At 49.8% G+C, this 15,525-nt stretch overlaps 1 protein-coding gene across 10 annotated transcripts in view; it reads right to left on the bottom strand.

Moving 5' to 3' along the window:
* Positions 1-15,525, bottom strand: part of DIDO1 (death inducer-obliterator 1) — a 50,501-nt gene that overhangs the window by 21,895 nt on the left and 13,081 nt on the right. For 3 of the 10 annotated variants that reach the window (XM_070381440.1, XM_070381438.1, XM_070381439.1), the window contains exons 2-7: positions 9,086-9,190; positions 8,317-8,430; positions 6,802-7,639; positions 5,680-6,001; positions 3,604-3,816; positions 2,719-2,932 (exon numbers count right to left, since the gene is read on the bottom strand). In XM_070381440.1, coding sequence (XP_070237541.1) covers positions 2,719-2,932; positions 3,604-3,816; positions 5,680-6,001; positions 6,802-7,637 — 1,585 coding nt within the window. In that variant the 5' untranslated portion in view covers positions 7,638-7,639; positions 8,317-8,430; positions 9,086-9,190. Of the gene's footprint in view, positions 1-2,718; positions 2,933-3,603; positions 3,817-5,679; positions 6,002-6,801; positions 7,640-8,117; positions 8,296-8,316; positions 8,431-9,016; positions 9,191-9,384; positions 9,540-15,525 lie in introns of those variants that run through there. The other 7 variants (XM_070381435.1, XM_070381434.1, XM_070381433.1 and 4 more) reach the window with 5 other exon arrangements.

The following is a 15,525-nucleotide window of genomic DNA, read 5'->3' as shown; positions in this document are numbered from 1 at the left end:
TTAATTCTCAAAGCTAAAGGACACTGCAGGAATTTCATTTTTCATTCAAAATTTTGTTCAAATCCCGTGTTTGTTCAAATCACCTCGGGGCCATGGAGGGAGCCTAAAATATGGGGAAATGTTCTGAGTCTGTCAGAGTCCCACTTTCAAGTTCTAACAAACCAGGGACACTTCAGAAAAAACACTTCAGCCCTCTTTGTGCCTGGATAGTACTGAGAAGTGAAGAGGAGGAGATGGAGAGGAAAAATGAATTGCAGAACTATGAAAACAGGAACATACATCATAATTTGGGGGAGAAATAAAACGGCAACTATTTCCCTAAGCTAAACTGTACAGAAACTCTGAAAAACAATATAAATAAATATCAGAGAGCAAGTATATGTTACTCCCATCACCCCAAGGATGTGAAGGGCTCTATGTCCACGGGGGCAGTAGGTCAGAGCCCTCATGCACAGCAAGGGCTGCCCCTCACCCGCAACCTCAGGCCAGGGCCAGCCTGGGAGAGGAGCGTCCAGAGCACCGCCGGGGCAGCACGCTGACCTCCCAACGTCTACCCAAGACTTGACCTGGACCCAGGGCCATGTGGACAACGCCCCCTCCTGATGACTGTCCTGGCATCACCTGCACCCAGAGAAAAGTCACACCTGAGGCTCGGGTGGCAGGTAAGGGTCCTGCTGAGTGTGTGTGCAGGGCCCTGGGGAAGGTCCGCAGCCCCCGCCCTGTCAGGTGGTGGTTTGGGGAAGAGGCAGAGGCATAGCTGCTACTCACCGAGGCGAAGTCGGGTGTTTACCAGCGCCCTTTAACGCTCCTCCCAATCATCTTTTGGGAAGATGACATTTCTGGGATAACAAAAAATCATCAGAAGCAACTAGCTCAACTAGCTCAAAAACTAGCCTTATGCAGGCTTGAAGTTGTGGCTATCCATCCACGTGGTTCTGAGCCGTAAATGTGCTGGGAAAGTCAGTGAGGAGCTGATGTGCAGAGAGAAAAGGCAGGGCAGAGGGAAGAGAAAACCCCGCCTGTGAGCAGTCACTGCCTCCTCGCGGGCCGATCTCCCCACCTCCCCACCCCTCCACCCCAGTCTTCCACCAAAAACCCAGAATAAAGAGTTGGGGGACAAGTGCCCACCCCTCCTGTCTGTCAACTTTCCTAACTTGTGGAGCACCCTACAGCTGACTCCTAGCTCAGAGCCTGGGGGATTCTGGTCGACAGAGAAGGAAATTGGAGAGTAATCAATCACCCAAGTTTGTGGCTACATCCCAGTCTTCCTTTTATTCTGCCACATGCCTACACCAACCAACCGAGAGCAGTTAGCACAGGATCCCAGAGGCTGTCCCCGCCCGCTCATGGCCGGGCGACGGTTACAGTTAGGTCCAATCATAAGCCCTGTAAAGCGCTGCTGTGTAGAGGTGTGCCTCTACTGTGTTGAGGTGCTATAACTTGATGGAAATTTGACACGCTGTTAGCACGAAGTTCTTAGTTCAAACAATCTGAGGTGTACTGAAACTCATTTTAATACAGCATCTGGTTAATATTTAACCACTCACTCCTAATATCCGAAAATAAATATATATATATATATATATAAATATACATACATACACGTAGTATCACTTTGCAGTTTACTTGCAACTTCATTTCTTAGGTCTTGGGTCATTTACATTCTCAAAAACGCATCTAGTTATGCAGTTTCCTAGCCACATTATAGCCAGGAGGTCCCCCTTTGGGGGACTAGCTTAAGATTGGGCTGAAGGGAGGCAGCACTCGCCTGTAATCTGGAAATTTAGGACCACTTAACCTTTTGGTGCTTTCAAAAAAGTTGCAAGAGTTTAAGAGCATAAATTAAACCTGAGCACAAAATAATCTCAATCACAGAATACAATGTGCCCTGGAGCAATTTAAGCGTCCAAAATTTAATTTTGGAGAACGAGGCTGAGAAACAAGAACAGAGGAGAGTCAAGCTGCACAGTCTCCTCTGGGACTGCATGAGTCTGTCTGACCCATCCAAGCCCATTCCCAGGAAGCGGGGGAGGAGGGCGGGGCGGGACTCCTGGTCTGGGTGCTGCTCAGCGCAGAGATGTCTTGCTCACTTACCTTCCAGCACAGGAAGTGGGCCAGGGCCTTCAGGACTGGCATGTGTATTTATGTCATGTGTAGTATGTGAATTGGACGTGAAAAAAATCCCAGTTTGGTCAAAAATAATTTAACTCCTAAAAATCATACTTCAGCTGAAAATCAGCTACATCACTACTGTGCAGTAAGAGATTCCCACAACATACAGAGAAGAGAGGGTCACGTGTGTAGGGAGCAGGCTGCATGGCACAGCCCCATGTGGAGAGCTCCCGGCGGTGGTGGCACCGTGGCAGACTCCGGCGGACCTTGGGGGTGGGCTGAGTGCCCCACCATCAGGTTCTGTTGAAGACACTACACATACTTACCAGAGCCTAATAATAAAGAAAGTGATTAAAGACATCAATGGTCAGAGGTGAACATTCAGCCATGAGCTGGTACAGCTTTTTGGAAACACTGACAGGAAGTCCCAACAGACTAAGGAAGGGTGCGCCAGGCTCAGGAGGCCTCCTGGCCTCGGGCAAGGGCTCCGATCTCTGCAGGTGCAGCACCACACATGGCTAGAACTCCTAGCTCTGAACAGGCCTGAGTGCACGGCCGTCCAGAAAGACCAGGAAGGGTCCAGAGCTCCCCCTGGGTGATACATACATTTATACAACAGTGGCGGCCAGGGGGCAGCAGTCTGTTCTGGCTTTACTGCATTGTAATTGTGGTCGCTGGCCCAGGACGGCGTGCTGCTCTCACAGACTGGCTCCTTAGTGAGGACCTCGTTCCTGGGAGGGGCCACTGCTGCCTTCTTCACCGCGTTTTCCTTCTTGTCTGAAGCCAGTCTCTTGTGCACAGAAGAGATTTTAATGCCTGCCTGGATAATCAGTAAAGCCCCAATCACTAGGGAGATCACCGAAGTTAGCCTGCGGTTGTTTTACTCAGCAGCGCAGGTCAGGACACACTCAGCTCCTGGGTCACCCCAGCCCATGAGCTGCATCGGCCACCGCCCTAACATCCTGCTGAGGGGCCAGGCTGACAGGACAATGAGGGGCTTTGGAGCGAAGCAGTGAAATGAAGCTCGAGCACAGCAGGCAGTGCCCCCGTTTGAAAATGCACCCAAGCAACACTGCCCAGACAGGGGCTGTGGACTTAACAGCATGTGGAGAGGACAGGCGTACCCCTGCACCCCCCCAAACACTCAATGTGGGCACCCTCAGGGCCCGCTTCCAAACCCCGCTGCCTAGACTCCCACAGGGACCACTCGCTCCCCGGAGGGCTGATCTGAGGGGTGAACTACTCCATGCAGCCACTGGCTTCCGTGTTTCTGTTAGTCCCTCAGCTAGAGGCAGGAGAAGAAAACATGAGAACACGTGCCTCTTCGTAATTCTGACCAGAACACTGGTGGGGAAGGCGGAGGGCAGCGTGCAGGCGTCTTGGCCCCTCTGGGCCTGTGTACCTTCCTCTCTTTCAATCAACCCACCAAGCCTGGCACCTCCAGGCAATTTTGGTTTCAACTACGCAAATGGCCGGTCTTGGTCAACTTACTTGAACGCTACATTTTTGAAGAACGATTTTTTCTGGCTTTGTCTTCAGCTTTTCTTTTGCTTTGGGTTTCTGCTCCTTCCCTGCACTCAGGAAGCGCATGGTGGCCGCAGCGTGCTTCAGGATGCAGTCGTTGCTGCAGTAGACCGAGTCAGGTTGTGCCACGCTTGAGCACCCAGGGCCGATGCACTTGGCAGCACCAGGCGCTTCCACGACCTGCAAGACCAGACACGGGTTCAATGTAGTCCCCCGCTGGGGCAGGCACCATGCTCTGTAAGGTCACTATTTATGGTACCGAGATTAACACCTTTAATCATGTATGAATGATTATGCATAAAAATGTATCTGTTTATTCAAAACACATAAACCCTCCCTCCCCTGAGTAAGGCATCACGTTTTCAACCACCTTTCACGCCCCGCACAGTGGGCAGAACTCTGAGAGGACTTCTGCTGCACACTTCTCAACACAGCGGGATTTCACACCAGAATTAGGTTCTGTCATTGACCGTATGGGCATGGATTTTGCCAATTTAATTAAGATACCAGGTAAGAGGCTTTTGAGTTAGTCCAAAGGTTTGACTTATCAGGTAAAAACCCTCAAAAGAGGAACTGAGCCTCCAGAAGAGTGAACACTCCATTGCTGGCTCTGATGGGAAGCTGCCCAGGCCTGGGCTCTGCAGTCAAGGACCTCAGGCAACAGCCAGAACACCCAATTACACACGGATCTCAGAAACAACAGGTCCAGTATAAGCATGCCACAGAAACTGCCAGGAACATACTTCATATGCATTTTACCCTAGCCGAGACTGATGAGACCCTAGCCCCACTGACACACAGAGAGCAGTCTTATAAGACCCAGAACCAAGGGCCTGGCTCAGCTAGGCCTGGGTTTCTGGGTTAATGGATGTGTATTGTCTAAGTCGCTAAGTTCTGGTCACCTGTTATCCAGCAGCAATCTGGAATATGACAAGGGCTGAACACAGCTGCTTGTGGCCATGATTACTAAAGCACATTTTAATGGTCAAGACTAATAATGTATGTGACATATACATGAAATGCACTTGAGCAAAATCTTTTTCCTCAAATAATGTACTTAACTGACTTTCCTCCATAGAATCCAAGTTTTACCCAGAAAAAACACTTAAGCTTATGTGCAGTCTTAAACACAGCAGGAAGATGATGCTTCCCGCTGATTTCCATTTCTGTTATGTTTTCCTTAATTACCAGTTATTCTCATATTTCCACTTAGTGCCTCTTCACACCCCCAGGACAGGGTCCAGGCCTCAAAGCTAACTCACTGCAAGGGGGTGATGGCAAGGGTGCTGACATGGCCACCACAGGACCCCACCACAGGACGCCTGCATCTACAACACCTACAAGAGATGGGCCATGGTGGTGGGGTGGGCCCCCAATTCAAGGAAGGCTTGGGGTGAAAACACACTGAGTGTGACACTCGTGAGCACCTGAGACAGTTCTCAAGATGCACGGAAACCACAACCCCTGGACAAGACATGTGTGAAAAGAGCTGGGAAAGGAGGAAAAAAGAGCTGCACAAACACCGGCGAGTGGGGAACACCATCACAGAGGGTGTATCAGGCACAGTCACCTTGTCACCCTGAGGAGCTGTGCCGCCACTCTGGGTGGCCTTGGCATCTTGCCTTGAGGTGGGGATGAGACTACTGGTTTTCTCAAGACAGGGCAGGTGATACAGGTGCACACGTGCTCCTGTGACTCGAAAGTAATTTTCTTAATACGTGCACTTGAACTTTAAGCTCAGGATGCTGGTCGTGAGAACACTAAAGAGTAATTTTTTAAAAAATTATGAAATACGTTAAATCAGTAATCACAGCACAGGAGACAGACACAGTTATTAACAACATCAAAAAACAGACCAGGCCATGCTGGCCCTGAGCAGGTGCATGGACCCAAGAGCCCACAGAGTCCAGCCCTATGCCAGTCACTGCAGGGAAAACCTAACTTATCTCAGAAGACAGACGCTTCCGACCTTGATGTTTCTGCCAAAGGCAGTTGAGGGCTTACAGTCACCTCTATTGTTGGCCTCAGGAAATAAGTACTTACGGGCTGGAATATCTTGAGTTTCTTCTTGCCACTTGGGTTTGCAGCTTTTTCAATTCTACCCTTAATTCCCTGGTCTTCACTTGACTTCTGCTCCACGGTTCCTATACTGGTGAAGTCCGTGCTGTCGGCACCCAGGGGTCCTGACCTCGTGTCCTGCATGTCTGTGGCTTCTGAGCTGGCCTCATCCTGCACCTGCAGGATCGTGCAGTTGGGGCAGATGTAGTCTTCCCCATTCCTCTCCAAGAGGCGCCCTCGAGCCTCAGAAATGCCCACACAGTCACCATGAAACCATTCTTCACATCGGTCACAGCAAATCATAAACCTGAAATAAAACAACGGTCAATGTGTTAGTCACTCAGTTGTGTCCAACTCTTCACGACCCCGTGGACTGTAGTCTGCCAAGCTCCTCTGTCCATGGGATTGCCTAGGCAAGGATACTGGAGTGGGTTGCCATTCTCTCCTCCAGGGGATCTTCCCAACCCAGGGATTGAACCCAGGTTTCCCACATTGCAGGCAAATTCTTTACTGCCTGAGCCACCAGGGAAGCCAATGGTATCAGGAATGAAAAGGGAGAGACAAACTCAATTTTAAAAATATCAATAAGTCAAACTCACTGTTTTTAAAAAAAATTACAGAAACATGGAGCATAAAGAATGTCAGTGTGCCCTTCTCTCAGTTCTATTACCACTGTACATTACGAAATTACATCATCCTTTTCTTCGAGGGCATCCTGCCCTGGACTGCAAATGCCTGTCCAGAGAACGGCAGCCACTCCTTTACCCCTGCAACTACCCAATGTCCACACTGTGCCCCAGTCACAGCCAGTCTGAGCAGCGTCCTGAGGGCTCTCTTGGGCAGCAGACCCACTCTGGTGCAAGCCATCGCACCCATTCACTGCCATGCTGTGACCAGGCAGCCAACACCCCACACCAGCCACCACCTGACAAGGGCATGGTTCTGGGTAGTGCCCACACACTCCACTGGTTTCTTTCTGACAATGACTTGCTCATCTTTCCCGACAAACAAGTCACTCATTCAGGCCAGCTTAAGACTCTCTTAAGAGAACAGTGAAGTCTCCGGCAGTTTCCCTGGCTCTGCCCCCAACCATCCCCCACGACCCACCTGTTGTTGTGAGGCTGGCGGCACAGGCAGTACAGGGCGCTGGGGTCGTACACCTCACACTCCGGCTTGTGCCGGATCGAGTCTGTGGCTTCCTCGGCTCTCCCTCCTGGGGCCACTCTCCCATCCTGCCGGCCCTCTCTGTCCTCTTTCACTGCCTGGGCCGCAGCCCCCAGGTCGCCCTCAGGCTCCCGTGAGGCAGGCAGTGAGCCCTCCATCACATCCCCTGCCTGGACGTCCACGGTCTCAGCCGGGTCCTCCTCCCGCCGCTTCCTCCGCAGGCGGTTCTGGATGCCCCTCGTGGGCCGGTCCGCGGGCTCCTGCTCACGCTTCTTCCGCAGGCGGTTCTGGAGTTCCTTCAAGGTCAGTCCGTCGCTGTCGCTGTCGGACGTGTCGTCCTCGTCCTCGCCCTCTCTGGCCTTTGCCGAGGAGGCCAGCCGCTGCTTAGCACCCGTGGAGCTGGACCTGGGCCCACTCTTCCCGTCTGAGGCGCTCTCCACACTGCCCTCAGAGGCAGTCTCCGCGTCTGTCGCTGGACAGGACGCTGGCTCCCCAGAGTCCTCCAGGGACACGGGGGCACTCCGACGGCCACGGCGCCGCACAGTGGTCAGAAACTCCTCCACCCGCTCAGTGCGCTTTGGCTGCCGCCCACTGCGCCGCAGGGATGGGCTCTGCTGCTGCCGGGGCGACGGCTCCAGGGTGTCCACCTCCGCATCCCCGGCACCCTCGCGCTTAGCAATGGTGGTCCTCCGGAAGCCCCAAGTCTTCCGGAACTCCTTGCTGGTGGGCTTGATGGCTTTGGGCGCCTCCTCACCACTCGGGTCACCCTTGTCATCCATACCTGACAAGGAAACACAACCAGGCCATGTCAGGCATCAGCCAGGGCTGCAGTCCGGGCCTGACACCCATCAGCTACGAGCAAGCACAGGGGGCACTCCCTCACACATGGGAGAACCCGACCTAAAGAAAGCAAAAATGCTTCTACAGTGCAGGAGGATTCAGTGACGAACCCCATGCTCAGGAGGAAAACCCAGCGAGCAAACTACATCTATGAACATGTCTCCTGACTGCTGAGGATAAGCATGTATACCAGAAGTCACGGAGAATGAGGAATTGGGCAGTGGTGCTGCCAGGACGGGGCAGGATAGGGCAGCAGGGGCTCTCTGGCTCCCCACAGGGAGACATGGGCCCACCTCCCACCTGGCTGGCTCCAGGCCCAGAACTCTGGAGCCCCAGAGTGTAAGATGTCCACCATCCAGCAGGGGAAGGGTGGAGATGGGCTCGTTTGCACCCTGAACACCCAGCCCCACTGAACCCACCCAGATCCTAAAGCCGAGACTGTGTCGACACAACAGGGGTCACCCAGCTCTGCTCTCAGGTCCGCAGCAGGGACACTCAGCCAGATGGCACCTCGTGCATCTATTTCTTCTCTCTTCTAAGAGATTATTAAAGGCTCCAGTTTGTGAAAACTTTGTTCTTATTTCAAATGAAAAAAGCCTGAAAAAATACAGTATATACCTTAAGAATTTTTTCCCCAAGCTGTACAGGCTTCAATTACATTTAAATGCTAATGACAACTCAGATTTTATGCCACGTTCCATCCCAGGGGGAGGACTCGTACAGAATGAAAACCTTCAAACAGAAAACACACAAAATTCAAAGTCACACACCACGGAACTCTCTGTTTGGTTCCCACCAAGTGGTGTCACCTCCCATCCCCCATCCAGACCTGCAGTTCCCCACTCTGGGCCTTGGCCCATGCTCTGTGACATCAGCAGCCACCCTGTGACATTGTGCCCTCAAGGGCCACACCACTGTCCTGGTCACCCAAGGCTTTCTGCAGGAAGGACTTTCCTCTACAAGATACAGCCCTCACCAGCAAGAATACACGTCATTGTAAACTAAAGGAACACTCAATCTAATGATTGATTAGACACTCTTGGGCTAAAGTTTAGAATATTTCCAACAAATATTAATGGTACACCAGTTTTTATACATATATAATGCCACTTTTGAAATAAAAACATGACATCAAAACTTAAAATTGTGTTGTTGGCATTTAACATATTATCAACTGTGGGAGTTTTGCAAAAACAAAACTGTGGCCAATAATTTGTTATGTAAGACTGAAATGTCCCTGGTAAACAACATTTGGATAACAAAAGACGCATCAGTACATCTCTGGTCAGTAAGATGTCAACACTACTGCCGTTGTTACCTGCCCCACACAGAAGCATGGGCACTTCTCCCGACTTCCTAAACCCAGCACAAACAGGGCCGTTACAACCTTGTGGCACAAGGAAAGCACCAGGCCCCCAATGCTGCTGTCGTCAGCCACTGTTCACAGATCACAAGGCAAATTATCTTGAGACTGTGTCCACGGAGTAAGCTCCTAAAACAAACAAACAAAAAAACATTTTAAAGATCTAAAGCAACCAGAACTAAAATCACATTTAAGGGAAAAAAAGGCACAAAACTTTCCAAGCAATCTCTTAAGTCTACATTATGTGACCTACAAAGACATCCACCCAGTCCACAGATATGGCTCCCCTGCAAGGACTTTTTTTAAAAAGGGAAGATGCATACTTTGACTACACGATGAAAGCAGGGCTGGGACAGGCCATGGTTGGCACCCTGGTGGAGAGGGAGCTGGTGGTCGAGTGCAGAGGCCTCAGTGGGCGGGAGGATTTCAAAATCAGTCACTGGTATCAGCTGCTTCCTAATTACAACCCTACTTCTGATGGACCCAGGCCAATAAAAACCAGAGGGAGAATCAGGAACAAAATATGAAAAGATGAACAAGAAAATTATATGTGAAAGCAATTATTTACAAATTCTTAACACTGTAGCTATGTCGTCATTTTAGTTAAAAAATCTAATAAAGATTTCAGAAGACTAATAATTATTGGACATCCCTGTGGTACAGCTTATCTTTGTGTATTTATGCATTTAATGAACATTTCTCCTCCTGTCTCCTCATTCAATCATCATACCTAAATGCTCCACAAACACATTTCTGTTTCTAGGTAAATTCTCAGTATTAACATTTTAACACATTTCACATTCTATACCCAAGACCCCTGCCTGCGCCTCTCCTCACCTCACCTCTTCCTCGCCTCACTCCAACTGCCTCCCTTGTTAACTGTGGTCTCCTTAGTGACCTCAGGACAAACATTCCATCCCACCTCCTTTTAAAGGGACAGAGCCCATCTCACTCTGGCCACCCTCCATCCCCAACACCATGGCCACTGCATCTCTTTCAAGTGGTAAACCCATTTCAAAATGAGAAACTTCTCAGAAAGTACTTGAAATAATTCTTACTTTTATATTTCACAACAATGAAAAAAATAAAGAAATTAGGACATTCTCAGGAAAAAAAAGTTTTAAAAATTTATGCTAATCTAAAAAAATCATGCCTTTGGATTTGAGTTCTGAAAAATCAAAAAAGGAAAATCCAGTTATTTCTGTTAAGTGGAGTGAAATACTTAACTCAAAACATAATATAATTTTAGACAATTTGATTCATTTTTCTTGATTTTATACTTGCAAAATCAATTTCATGATTTCTTCACAAATTCAAACATAAAACTTCAGGTCATGAAACAAAAAAGTCTATCAAGATAAAAAAAAACAAAACCTCTAAGATCAAGGCAAGTTAAAAAGAAACTGTTATGTTCCTAACACAACTTAAAGTAGGTCCACATCCAACAGCAGGTCACCAAACAGTGGTCACACTGCACCAGCAACGACGACTCCAGAGAGGAAAAGGACAGTAGGCACTCCTAAAACTGGGACAGAGAAACCCAGAGGCAAACACTGGATACCCTGAAATGTACAATCTTAAAGTTCCTAAGTGCAAACGTCCTCTCAGCTGAAAACGGCTCCATTTCGTACTAAGTAGACGTGCAAATACCAGTGAGAAACCGTGGGTTCCCCAGGCCCCCCTAGGGGTGCTGAAGGCACCCATCAGCACCCAAGGACAGGCGGAAGCCCACCTCCCAGGCAGCTCTCCACTCCGACTTTTTGTTGTCGAGGCCCGGTGATATCCCTAAAACTTGAGGACCCCAAAGAGCATTTGCTCATGTGGAATGTGTATTTCCAAAATTAAACCTGAGAAAGACTTTCAGAATTGCGGACATTCCCTCATACTACAGTAAACCTTGACAAACTGCACTTCCCCAAAAAGCGGTTGTGACAGGAACCTGAAGCCACATCCGTACTCTGCACACGTTCCTAGGCTTACAGCCTAACTATATAAAACTGTTAAGGCACTCAGAGTGCATCTTGTGCCCATGTGCACATGTGCAGAGTCCACAGACTGGCATATCTCATTAGCCAGTATGAGACACACCTGCTAATGCCAGCGTCCATCTCCTGAAATGTTTTTCCTTACTGGGACAATCAAGCTCATGGTGGCAGATAAAAGCTTTTCAAAATTCTAATCTTCACTTAAGCTGGCATTTTTTCATCAGTAACAAATACTGTCCATTGCTTTCTTCAAGACTCACACTGAGTATCTTTGAGGAAACACCTGCCACACACCCAGAAAATGCAGTCCAGCAGCAGTGTTCTGCGGGCACCTCTGTCCCCTTGGGGGCGCGCTGCCAGGAACCTCTGTGCCAGTGGCGCATGCCCACTGGCGGGACCTGCTCACAAGGCTGTGAGCCTGGACAGGGTTTCCAAGCCTACCCTCCAAAAGGGTTTCGATACACACCACGAACATCTGTAACATGACATTTCTAGTTGCTTAAGGACACGCTGGATCCATGTCAAGCAGTCACACGTATTCACACTTTAGGGTCGGACGAGAACAAACACTTCCTTCCACAAAACTGGTCTAAAACCACGACTTAATTTTCCCTTCACGTTGTCCAACCCTTGAAAGATAAGCTGCCAGAAATGATTTTCTTAAGAACAAAAAACATGCTCCCCCGACAACGTGGGTGAAACTGGACTCTACAACCAGATACATCTGAAGGCTTGGCTTCTACAAACTTGCAACATGCAAGTAACCACATCTTGGTCATTTAAAGATGTTCAGGTCTATGAACTGAGGGTTTATTTCTCTGAGACACTTTAAGTTATAATATATAACTGCAATGAAGCTCCTACTTTCACAGTACAACGACCAAACAGGTACATTTCTCAAGAAGGTAACAGGCAAGCACACACCTGCCCTGCCCTATGCTATGCTGTCACTTCAGTGGTGTCCAACTCTGTGTGACCCCATAGACGGCAGCCCACCAGGCTCCCCCATCACCGGGATTCTCCAGGCAAGAACACTGGAGTGGGTTGCCATTTCCTTCTCCAATGCATTAAAGTGAAAAGTGAAAGTGAAGTCGCTCAGTCGTGTCCGACTCCCAACGACCCCATGGACTGCAGCCTACCAGGCTCCTCCGTCCATGGGATTTTCCAGGTAAGAGTACTGGAGTGGGGTGCCATTGCCTTCTCTGTGCCCTGCCATACCTGGCAGCAAAACAGGCTGGTCCTCAAAACCTCACAACCGCGAAATATTCCCAACTACAGCATTACCTCTGGAGAAGGCAATGGCACCCCTACTCCAGTACTCTTGCCTGGAAAATCCCATGGACGGAGGAGCCTGGTAGGTTGCAGTCCATGGGGTTGCAAAGAGTTGGACACGACTTCGAGACTTCACTTTCACTTTTCACTTTCATGCATTGGAGAAGGAAATGGCAACCCACTCCAGTGTTCTTGCCTGGAGAGTTCCAGGGACAGGGGAGCCTGGTGGGCTGCCGTCTATGGGGTCGCACAGAGTCGGACACGACTGAAGCGACTTAGCAGCAGCAGCAGCAAGGCATTACCTCATTACTCTGGGCTGTGCTAACTCACTTTACAGTTCTGCCAGGTGAGGCCAAGGTTCACAGCTACTGAGATTTCATATTAAGGGTCTTCCGTCTCTGACTAATTCTGTGCTGTGGGTGAAGAGGGACTGAGAAGATGCTAAAAGTTCTTTACCTACCAGGAAAAAATGAGGCAAGCTTTCCCAATTAAAGCCCCTTTCACTATTCCGTTTTTACTAACAGAGCAGTCACTACTGACGGCTTGTCCGGGAATTTCAGATGATGGGAAACACCCTGAAGGGTGGGTGTCCTCTGACCACGGGTGACCCCACACTCATCCTGACTCGAATGTACAGATGACACTTCAGTCCTTCAGGAGCCCCATCAGGATAACCCTGAGTTTACTAAAATTACCCTGAATCAAAGGTGCCTGCAGCACAATAAGCTTCTCAAGAGGTAATTGCAGAGAGAAATCTAGGAACAACCCTGCTGTTTAACATTTCTGAGGTGTTTTTGCTTTACAGGTATGTGGAGACAAAACCCAAAACTTTTTGCTTAAAAACTTGCTTGGACTGACGTCTGCCCCGGCCAAGCTCTAGCGAGGTCAGGCCCCCAGCGCCCTGTGTACAGGTGGCAGCGGCTGCTCCAGCGTCTCTCCCCAGTTTTTAGTGAAAACACAGGCTTGTGACCGGATAAGCCACCTGAACATGTCGGGGTCACAGAGGAAACGAAGCCCCCCGTCCTCCACAGAGCCCTGCCACCGCAGACAAGCTCCTGTAGTGGTCTGCACATCTGCACCCCTGAGCCTTCACAGATGGGGTGACTGGCTTGGCAAGAGGCCCCAGAGCTCACCCATGGCCCTGCCACCAGGATCGAACTGCCCCGGCACCCTGACCCCAGGCCTCCCATCCCCGGAGCTGCGGAAAATCAAGTCCACTGTGTAAAACCCCTCAGTCTAGGTCTCTGTCACAGCAGCTCCCTCTTGCCTCCCAGGGAACAGGAAAACATGGCTTCAAACACTGGTCAAGGGAACCTGAACCCTATACCCTGGGGGCTGGTGCTTGTAAGGCCATTGCTAGGGTCTTAGGGACCCTCTGAACTGCACAGGCTCTTAACCTTACTGAGTCTGCAGGATGAGGTGAGTTTGGCCACCACTAAATGCCCAGGACAGCACTGGGATGGGGTCCCAAATGGGCGCCACGTCTCCCCTTCCCCAACCAAGACAGAGGGCAACAGTGACTGTGTGGTCACAGCCGGGACCTGGACATGGAAAGTACCTCCCAGAACAGCCATCCGTGCAGGCATCCCAGCAGCTGCTTCCCTAGCATCTCCAAGTCCCATGGCTGTTAACACAGAACCTTGACCCTCCAGCTCCCCACTGCCTGCCCTATTGCTTTTGTATCTACAATGGTCCATCTGGGTCCCGAGTGCATCTGGGTTGGCTACTCCCATGGCAGGGGCAAGATCCCACATCACCCACAGTGCCCACTGCAAGCCCTGACTGTCTCATGGTGGCAAGAGCTGCTAGTTAGGGTCCAGTGGGAGGCTGTGGGTGAGGAGAGGACATCGTACAGTAAAGGCTAAACACCCTCAGGTCAAAAGACCTCTGAGACCTCTTCACCCAGCAGGCACCTTCGCCACACTCCAAGCCTCTCATTCCAGGCGGCACACTGCGAGGGAGACGTGTGCACTGAACCCTCCTCACTGGGGACGGCAAACTGGCCATATTCCACTCCTTTCCCCCAAAGCAAGGAAAGGGTTGAGACGCCCACATTCAAAGACACTGCCTATCTTCTTAACAGTAATCCATTTCCCAGGTGTTAAAGTTCTGGACAACTGTCTTTTTCAATTTTCATTTCTCAACAAGAGCATTTCTAATCATGATCTAGGCAGAGGTTCTCAAAGTGTGGCCCCCGGACCTTCTAGCTGGCCTCCAAGGTCAAAGCATTTGTACAACACTACTTAGCAAAGTGACTAAATAATAACATGGAAGTGTTTTGTGACCTTTCAGGGGCAGGGTAGTTTTTCAGAAGCTAAATGATGTTGGTGTGATGATAGCTGGAATGCAGAAGCAGGCAGGAGAATCTGGCTACTGTTGCCCTGCCTAAGTCAGACACTTAAAACCCCAAGCCACCTTTCTCCTTAAGCTATTTCTTATCTTGGAACATAGTTTCCATAGAGTGTTACTTATGTTAATATGCAGGTGTTTGCTATTATTTCTAAGTGAGTAAGTAAACTTAATGTCTCATTTTTAATGCCAACCATGGGAAATATCAATAGATAAAACAGAAACAAAAGCCCTTGGGGTCCTTGTTCATTTCAGGTATAAAGGGGTCAGTCTGAGAAAAGACAGCACAGACTTGACATGAAGGGTGATGTCAGATGGCTGTAAGACTGCAGGGCCCTGACAGTGAGGCTCAGGACGCCACCTTTCCAGGAAGACGAGGAGGCACTGATCATGAAACTGCAGCATTCGGAGGGACTGCCGCCCACATCCAAAGAGAAGTGGTTGGGGAGAAACAAAGCTTGCCCTCTCACAAGCATCTGCTTCCCGAGTGCAGCTGCAACTCATGCCACAGGCCATGGAGCAAGCACGATGCTTGGAGACCGCGGACACGCGAAGTCCAGACCCACACTGTACACTTCAGCTGGAATTGTCCTCTTTCTCTGAGATTAGCAGAGGCCAATGTCTAGGTCTGGGGCGGGGGGGGGCAGTGGGGAAGGCCCAAGCTTAAATAAAACGGTTATAAAATAAACAACAGGACTGTCCTACTGATTTTTACAGATCCACACAGAGCTGAACTTGATGCAACTCCCCACAGCTGCCACTGCTGCCTGGGCGGGAGATGTGCTGAGGAGAGCACCTTACTACTGGAACACCTTGTGAAAGGGTCAAGTCTTTTTAAATTACAACCTAAAGAGCCAA

This window comes from Bos mutus, chromosome 13, assembly GCF_027580195.1.
Source record: "Bos mutus isolate GX-2022 chromosome 13, NWIPB_WYAK_1.1, whole genome shotgun sequence".
Classification (NCBI taxonomy): Eukaryota; Metazoa; Chordata; class Mammalia; order Artiodactyla; family Bovidae; genus Bos; species Bos mutus.
The sequence above is the reverse complement of the archived record's forward strand: the minus strand, read 5'-3'. Positions and strand labels throughout refer to the sequence as shown.